At 45.6% G+C, this 8,808-nt stretch overlaps 3 protein-coding genes across 3 annotated transcripts; 2 read left to right on the plus strand and 1 right to left on the minus strand.

Annotated features, from left to right (window-relative positions):
- Nucleotides 1–5,967: 5,967 nt before the first annotated feature.
- N7533_006428 (uncharacterized protein) lies at nt 5,968–6,337 on the minus strand (the record flags this gene model as incomplete). The annotated part of the gene is made up of 2 exons (XM_057103078.1): nt 5,968–6,145; nt 6,201–6,337. The coding sequence occupies 2 exons, from the start codon at nt 6,335–6,337 to the stop codon at nt 5,968–5,970; spliced, it is 315 nt and encodes a 104-aa protein (XP_056958035.1).
- Nucleotides 6,338–7,003: 666 nt separating this feature from the next.
- Nucleotides 7,004–7,602, plus strand: N7533_006429 (uncharacterized protein; the record flags this gene model as incomplete). Its single annotated transcript, XM_057103079.1, has 2 exons — nt 7,004–7,194; nt 7,254–7,602. The coding sequence occupies 2 exons, from the start codon at nt 7,004–7,006 to the stop codon at nt 7,600–7,602; spliced, it is 540 nt and encodes a 179-aa protein (XP_056958036.1).
- Nucleotides 7,603–7,604: 2 nt separating this feature from the next.
- N7533_006430 (uncharacterized protein) lies at nt 7,605–8,370 on the plus strand (the record flags this gene model as incomplete). Its single annotated transcript, XM_057103080.1, has 2 exons — nt 7,605–7,970; nt 8,029–8,370. The coding sequence occupies 2 exons, from the start codon at nt 7,605–7,607 to the stop codon at nt 8,368–8,370; spliced, it is 708 nt and encodes a 235-aa protein (XP_056958037.1).
- Between the last annotated feature and the right edge of the window lie 438 nt (nt 8,371–8,808).

Below are 8,808 nucleotides of genomic sequence, written 5' to 3' on the forward strand. Positions count from 1 at the left end.
CGGGTACCCAGTGCCTTGATAACCTTCTATATAGAGAGCCATCGGACAATGATTATATAGATTCACGTTTCCATATCGATGAGCACGTTCCGTAGTGCTAGTCTGCACTAATGTGGCGCATATCGCAGCAGTCTTTGTAATAAAATTATACATTCTTAGCTGTAGTTTACCAAGAGTTACCAATTAGGATATACTAATATATGATAGCACGGAGGTTTCCTTGGCGTTCTATGTTCAACTCGCTGATAATTTATTTTTCTCCATTCTACTTCCTCGCTTTCAACAACGGGGGACTTAGTTTCGCTGGCTCGTTGAACCTGTCTGCTCAAAATGAGCCCGGGTGTTAACTCCTCGACTATAAGGCTAATTGCATTCCCATCAATGGCCTCTACCATCGAAATCAAAATTTCAAAATGGCTGAGCTACAGCTAACTCGATTCCCAAAGCATGCTTTCATGTCTTTGGTCCATGGTATTACCAGTTCAATACTTGCGCTCTTGGCTTTGCGCCTGACCATTGAATATTTCCATCGTCCATTAGCACAGGCCGTCATGGCAGGGTTAGATGTCATTGCTATTCTTTGTTTTTTGTGTGGAATGATGGCCGTATATTTGCTAGCTTTGCTTCGTCCGACTGAAATCGGTGAAAGTCAGGAGAATTCCCATGCTTGTGTTATATTCATGACATGGGCTTCTTCGGTTCCATTTTTGCACTTCCAGTTCTTCCACACACCGCTGCTTCAGCTTACACTGCTATTTATTATGACTTTTCTGTCCGTATGGTTCAGCTCCTTCGTTCAGTTCTCTTATATGCGCCGTGATTCCATTGCGGCATGTTGTCTTTTGTGTGTAATCGCAATTCTCCCAGCGATCTATGCCATATTTCAGCCAACGGCATGCCGTTATGATATCGCAGCCGAGTATGTGAAACTTCATATAATGTGGCTATTGGGGGCTAGCATCTATGCAATGAACCTGCCTGAACGACTCGGGTTCTTTGTTCATTCTCATCTCAGCTTGGTGGTTATGCATATTATTGTCGCTGCGGCATCTGTTGCATTCTCGGCACATCTGTTAAGAGCCTTCCAAACAAGCTCCCAGTTTACCCATTTGTGTCGTTTTTAATACTGCAGTCAGCATCAATGGATCCCGAAGATTCTGGGTGTATCTGTAAAGTACAGTATTAGTCCGATGGAAGGTTACTTTGTGTTTATTATAATTTACCGAACAGTATAAAGTATAACTGAAATTCCAAAATATGCAAACTATGTACTATACACCGTACTTCTTCGCATCTATTTCGTGGCAGAAAAAAGGTCTCGGTTACAATCCACTGTCAAGTGTAGTACAGTGATCTACAACTATTCTCGAAATCGTCTTGACCTGCAAACACTCGATATCCTTTCTCTGGCCCCATGAGAAAGACCTTAGCACAGATCATTCGTTGCGCTAGCACCCTAAATGAGAGCGGCCTCGTAAATGTGACGGTTTGGCCATCCGTCAAGATTTAGAATTATCATTGAAATACGCGTTCAACAGGAAAAGCTCTATCATGTAAGATGAATATTCACCACAAATCCGCATCTTGGCGGGCCTCAATTTAATACCAACCGTTCAATAACAATCGGCGCTAAAGGCTTGGCGTTGGACGATACAATAGTTAACCAGTGTGTATTGGTCAAGCCGATTTCGATCATCGCTGTAACACAATACTTCCTTCCGTGACAGTGACCGGCGCGTCTGCGGGGAGCGAGAAAGGGCATCGGATGTTATGCTGTACTTCCTCAACTCCGAGACCTACGCCGACAGCTTCGGGAGAAGGTCGGAGATGCGTTCAACAGCGTATCCACCCATTTGGGAGGACCTGAAGGGGTAAGGTAAGTCTGAGAGTGCTTAACATGTCAAGACGGTGATAGCTGTCTTGGATTTCGCGAAGGGGCCCCAACAGTTTCAAGTTCGCGCGCCATCAGGGCAGCAAACAACAACGGCTACAGTACTAGGCCATTCGCCATTCCGGTATCCACGGCCAGCCATTCCCTTCCAAAGAGGGTTGGAATCGATGCTTCGACAAATTTTGTATGAATTTGGTTCCAGCACCGGAATAAACTCAATACAGCACTTCTGGAATCGGTACATAACACCACTTACAGTGGCGTTGCAAAAATTTGAAAGTACCTATTTGACCGGTTTTACATACCGCCCACCAAATCATCCGCTTACCACTCCTGCACCGCACGCGTTTACCACCCGCTTTGTACAATACGAACAGTTCAATATGCCCCCGATTCGATCTACCAATCCATCAAATAATGAGTAATCAATTCTGCACACCAAGCCAGCATCCAAATGTTACTCAGCGTGTGCGACATTGTCAATTAGCACCATATGAACGCGTTAAACTTGTTGAATTGAAAGCTATTGGCTGATCATATAATGAGATTCATGAACGCCATCTTTAAACAGTATTTTCGGAAAACGGTGTTAGATCATCACTCATCCGCCTTAGCCCATTATTCTAGAATAGTACAGGAGTTTTCGAATTCATTTTGACCCCGGACATGATCACCTTCTCTCAAAGTAGACAATATTATCGAACTTCCCGTGTGTAATGGGACTTCAGCAGGTTAATTCTTCGATCTTGTCATAAGTATAGTCGCTAGGTTCATCTATCTACAATTATCGGACCAACGTTGTGTCCTGCTTGTCGATTAGAAGCTTCAGTCGCTCGAAACTTTCAACATTCTTGCATACGAATCTTTTGGGCTAAGGTCCCTCTTAATATCTACTTCAGAGGCATGGGAGTGTCAACTAAAATGTTACAGTAGTTTTCGAAATCAGTTATACCTCCACACTCTTGCGACGTCATTCCCGGAAAATAAATCCGAAATACGCTAACCTTCTTTAGCTTACCGCTCTATAAGTCTGGCAAAACAATGATAGTAATGGACTTACATGACATATGAGTCATCGTAATAATACTGTAAGCTTGTATGGAACCACGTCGAAGCTTTAGGGAGCTAAGGCGATCTGGCATAATCGTCCAGCCTACTCACAACCTTTCCGCCTCTCCCACCCGTTCTTACCCCTCGTTCTTCCCGTTTCTGACGCAGCCACCCGCCAGTCATAACACAGAAGGCTGCGCTTATGCTGTAGAGAGCTAACCCTGGTAGGCAAAGATGCATCTCTAATTTCATGGCTTGTGTCACCTTTTGCGAGTTTCATTCGCTGCCAGCCCGCCGTTGAAACGTGGTTCTACTGATAAGCTGATGTGGATGATCTAAGGTTTGCGAATGCTTGTTAGAGAGCCGTGGAGGAGTATACTGAATGGCTGGTGTCGACCGTCGATAGGGATACCCTCAAAGCCGCTTTCCGACAAACGTGCGAGGTGATGCTCGAGAATGGCCTTGACCTCGAGCAAGTGTACAAGGACCAAGACCCAAATTTTTTCATCGAAAGAGGAATAAAAATAGACATTGCCCGTCGATTTGTAGAGAATATCGCAAAGTGGGTGAAGAAGGTGAAGAACGCGGTGCCTGTTTATGAGGTTCTTTAGACGGAATAGGTGGACATTAAATCATCATGGCGTTTGAGAGTTGAAAAATCGATTTGTATTACACAGAGTAGCTCCAGATTGTTACATAGCAGAATTTACACTACATCATTTCCAAGGTCTTGACGCAATATTTAATATGAGCTGACCTTTATAAAGTTGAGGGGCGAATGCGTTTTGTTATTTTTAGTAACTTGCTTCAAAATATTTTAGTCCATTCCAAGAAAACCATGGAAGTAGGTAGAGTCCTGCAGGCTAAGGGGTGCGAGAAAACAATCCTCTGGGGCCAAATTCTATGGTCGGAGCCAGTTCCATACTATGAGCCATAACTTGCCGATGTTTCGGAGGTTTTTTCTTCAGTATCCAATAGTCAGACGAACAGTCATACTGATCTTCAGTTTCTCGGCATACGAAGCGAAGACAATATAAATACAGAATTCGACAACATGTGCGGATTATTCATCGTGAAGCGACTTGAGTGCAGGGAATCGTTCTTCCAGCGTAAGCATTAACTTACGCCTTGTCCTTAACTTTGCAAAGTGTACGTTTCCCCCCAAGGCCATCACAGAGCCCCCTGCCATGAAAGCACACAAACCAGCTGCGGCCAAGGGTGGAGCGATGAAACAACCTACAGCGGCAATTCCCCAGCTGCCTATACTTACTCTCCTCACTGTAGAGTACCAGTTAATCTCCCTATGGTAAGCCTGACGGAGGGAGTTCATAAGTCCTCGGAGGAACTCGATCGCGTCTGTGGACGGTGAGATAATAAGGTGGGCCAAACGGATTGCAAGGTCATGGCAATTCCAGAACACAGGCATATATGTCCAGTCATTTCGAAGGTCTGTATAGACTATATTCGCTGAGTTAGCTTTCAACAAAGTACTCTTTGATGTCTTAAATACCTTTCGAGATTTCGGTATCAGCAAGATTGGTCCGACCAATCTCCTCGCCACTGTCTATGCACTTAATCTGCTCCACGTGCCAAGTACGACATGCATTCAAGTCTGTCGGAATCATACTGCTATTACTTCTGCTGCTCCCTGCAGAAGCCATCATTGTACAGTCTCCGGGATGGTCCCAGAACTTCGCATCTCCGAATTTTTCCAACAGGGTTAATGATTTATTCCCCCAGACCTCACCATCGATCACGCAGAGGGCGTAGTGCGTCGTGAATTTAAGCCGGGAAGCCAAGTCTGGCAAGGCAATATTCTCGTGGCTATCCCAATCAACAGGAGGGCTTAAAGGGGGTTGGCGCCCGATTGCTTGAACAATTAAGTTGAATGAACTGCCAATGGGAGCGGTAACAAGAAGCACGACTCTTTCGCCTGAATTCGAAAAGCGGTTAGCTGCGTACATTATACCTAACTACTGCCATCTAATCGGATTGTCAAGGAATCACCTTCGTCCCCGAACAAGTTTCTTTTGGCGGGCCCTTGTCTCAAGGTTTCTATGTGACATTCCTGCTTCTCGCATGGAAGTTCCTCAACGCTCTCCGGAGAATCGGCTTGGTATTTTTTAACCTCGTCTGAATGAAGAGGAAGTTGCAGAGTAATTTGAGAATCCATTTCCCGTGGGAAAACTTTGCGCTTGAAGACAGAAGGTGGATACAAGCTTTGTTCGTGAAGGCCCGGAGGAGAATAATGGAGGGGGAAAATCTGACAAATGAAGCAGAATGATAAAGCGGACGCGTTGAGTATGAAAAATTCTAATGTCGATTATACAGTAACAGATAATCCAGTGGAAATTCACTCCTATTTAAATTAGTCCTGGGCCTGTTGGCTGAGAAGGTATTCCCAAAGATAGTACGGACTTTGTCTTCGCGGGCGCTTGGTCAAACAAAGAGTGTATCAAATGAAAAGAAAACAGGAAGAGATACTTTCGGTAGCGGTACTGCAGGAGCCTTCGCCTACTACTGAAACAATGGTGCTTTATTGTTAAGAGATGAGGTTTGCTTCGTTGGACCATAGGCGTCGTTCCTAAAATTCAGTTATCTCCGAGCATTCGAGTTGGTTATATGGACCCCTCCGTCAGTTGGCACAATCCTCAAAGCGGCTCGCTGTAACCAATTAGCTTGAATGCTAAGCAACGATACGGTGGACAGTTTTTACTCCGCCGCTCAATTTATCGCGGGCCGCTAAAAATATGATCTGCGCTAATGCCTTGGCCAGGAAAGAGTTTCTCAGTGTATTGGTCAAGGCGATTTCGAGAATGATGTCACTGGTTCTCTTAGCAGTGTCTGTACACTCATCGATAACAAAGATAGAGAAAGTTTTTCACAAAAGGCTAAAAGCATGACCAAGTGACAACGCCTCTACACACTATAAGGCTACGACCAAAGAAAAATGTCCGTACAACGGAGATCACTATTTCATTCTGACTAATATGGGGAATAGTGTTCGAAAAGTCATCGTAGTGACTTTATTCATCTGACTGTTTCATATCTCTTTCAGCATACAGAACATGGCCAGTATAGCGCCCATCTTCATCATGGTAGATATGAACCGGCTGGACTTTCTTATTCTTGTATTGTTCCTCGGTTGCTAACAATGCTGTAGCGTGCGCCTTGACGTCGGTATGACTCGTGTGTGACGGGTTTCTGCAATGGTCAGTTTTGGAAGTAATGAACTCAATTGTATTGACATTTTGCTTACTTGAGGGTGGCGATGGTGAAATGCGCTAGGTCGGGCTTCGTAGTAGCGGTTTCGATGAGGGTTAGGGTACGATTACGCAGAACAGAGTTGCGGATTCTCTGTGTGAACTTAACAGCATGCCGAGGAATGGGGGACATGGTGGCCTCTACGCTTATAAAGGTTCCGTGTGGATTAAATCAGGGAGTCAGTCTTCGTAGTAGGATCTCCCAAGAGTAGCGGGGCACTACTATATATATTCCTCCGTCGGATGTTTAGCGCCGCCATAGTTGCGCTTTCCTAGGCTCTGGCATGGTGCTCCAATGGCCAGGATAGCTTCTTTAAGAGTGCATAGGCGCCCGTCTCATACTGGCACGTCGTAGAGTGACATGTTTTGGAGGTGCGATGCTGACCAATCAATTGCCGCTTGAAGTCTGAGGCTGTCGGAAGAACTAGGCGGAGCGTATGGCAGAATCCAGAGATTACAGACTAGAATAGCTAGCGCAGATTAGGTAACCCTCCATACAAAATAGGAGGTAAGATACATAGAAATTACACAGATTTCTCGCACCCAATCTTCAGGTTCCCTATTAGGCCTTCACCGCTTCTGACAGAGGCTGCTTTTCAGATCATGTGATTGGCTATTCTTGCCACGTCATCTGCGTCCAGGGCGCGTGGGACATATTCACGTATTCTGGACTCATGACGATATTAACATTACCTGCACCGACAATATCAGTCTAGTATGAGGAGCATCACCTGCTATCTACCGAGACGTATTGTTCCTTTGAGAAGTTCTTGCATTTTCCCCAAGTTCATGTCTACCAATGCCGACAAGAGTCCGATGGACCAGCCTACCTGTTTTCCCCCCCATTGATGCGGAGCCACTTTATCGCTACCGACTAGGTGGTTACCACCCAGTCACCTTAGGAGAATGCCTTAAAGCTGGAAGGTATAAGGTGTTGCATAAATTAGGATGGGGTGGCTACTCGACAGTTTGGGCGGCGAGAGATCAAAGGTAATACATACAAAGTGCAACGCACGGTAGTCCCCGCTAATTGAACTATACTCTGGCAGGACAGAGACTTACGTCGCTGTAAAGATTTCTGTTGCAGAACAGGAACATGGTAGGGAGACGCGAGAACTCCAAACTATGAGGGAACTGGCATCTTATCACTCTAGTCCGACGCATGTGGTGCAGTTGCTCGATGATTTTGACCTAACGGGCCCAAATGGATTCCATAGATGCCTCGTTTATGAGCTTTTGGGGCCAAACATTCCAGACGTAATTGATGCTCAATTTTCCGGTGGGAGACTTCCTGGAAAGCTTGCCAAAATCATTGCCAAGCAAAGTCTCTCCGGGCTTAATGATCTGCACCAACGGAATATTGGACACGGAGGTACAGTAACTCATTCCCTTTGGTAAAAATGGGACACTTCTCACCGAAAATAGATTTGCACACTCGCAATTTGGCCTTCACCATGCCTTGCTTAGATAAGGTGTCCGAAGACATTCTCTTTGAGATTTTAGGAAAACCTGAAATAGGCCGTGTCCAGAGGCACGATGGGAAAGACCTTGAGCTTGGCATGCCGGAGTATATCGTGAAGCCCACCTCATATCGAACACGTTCTTGGAACTCGAGTCAGTCGATCAAAATAATTGACTTCGGAGAATCATTCTTATGTACTGCTGCTCCTCACACACTGCACACACCTTTATCAGTTCGAGCACCCGAAGTTTTATTCCAGGATCAAATTGATTATCATGTTGACTTGTGGAGTATGGGCTGCATGGTACGTAAAGTGATGGAAGTCTCCGCGCTATACACGACTAAATTGTGGATTATGACAGCTCTTTGAACTTTTCACAGGCCAGCCACCTTTTGACACCTTCCTAATAACACCCCCAATTCTCATCGGTCAAATGCAAGAGATGGCGAGTGACGATCTACCTAAAAGATGGCAAGAGATATGGAATACGATGAATAAAGGGGACGACGTGACCGCGGAAAGCTTCGGGCCTAACCTGCAAGAATGGCTGGAAGAAGTGTATTTTGATGGCCGCAGGACCCCTGATCTCACAAGAGAGGACATCACGAGGCTGGGAGAAATCATTGGAAGCTTGTTGTGTTTTGAACCGTCGGCAAGAGCATCAGCGAGACAAATTCTCGACGACCCTTGGTTTAATGAGTAGGCTAGGCTGACTCTGTGAGGGCCTTGACCCTAACAACTTCTTGAGAGTTGTTCGATCGTCAACCCTGCATGTCGAAAATGGCCTTTAGCGCTCTCTTCCTTTGCACCCACTACACTGATACACCATTCAAGAAAGGCAGAAAACCCTCTCTCGGGGTCCTTTTCGTAGCAATTCCATTTACGCCGAATAATCCTTTGAGTTCAGCAAAAAACTCCTCGATCGGGTTTCAGGTCCGGCGAGTACGGTGGCAGATAAATTAGCTTCACCCTGCGTCTTCACACAATTTTAGAAGTCGCTCCGACCGGTGAAAGGACGCGTTATCCATAACAAGGACAGATTTAGGTTCTGGCCATCTTCCGCAATGGTGAAGTAACTGGGCTATAAAGTCTTCAAATACGGTGGCATCCGTAGAACCGCGGAAGACGCGCGAGAGAACAA

Source organism: Penicillium manginii, assembly GCF_028828005.1.
Source record: "Penicillium manginii strain IBT 31320 chromosome Unknown utg000005l:1.0-5665137.0:1.0-5668048.0, whole genome shotgun sequence".
In the NCBI taxonomy this organism is placed as follows: Eukaryota; Fungi; Ascomycota; class Eurotiomycetes; order Eurotiales; family Aspergillaceae; genus Penicillium; species Penicillium manginii.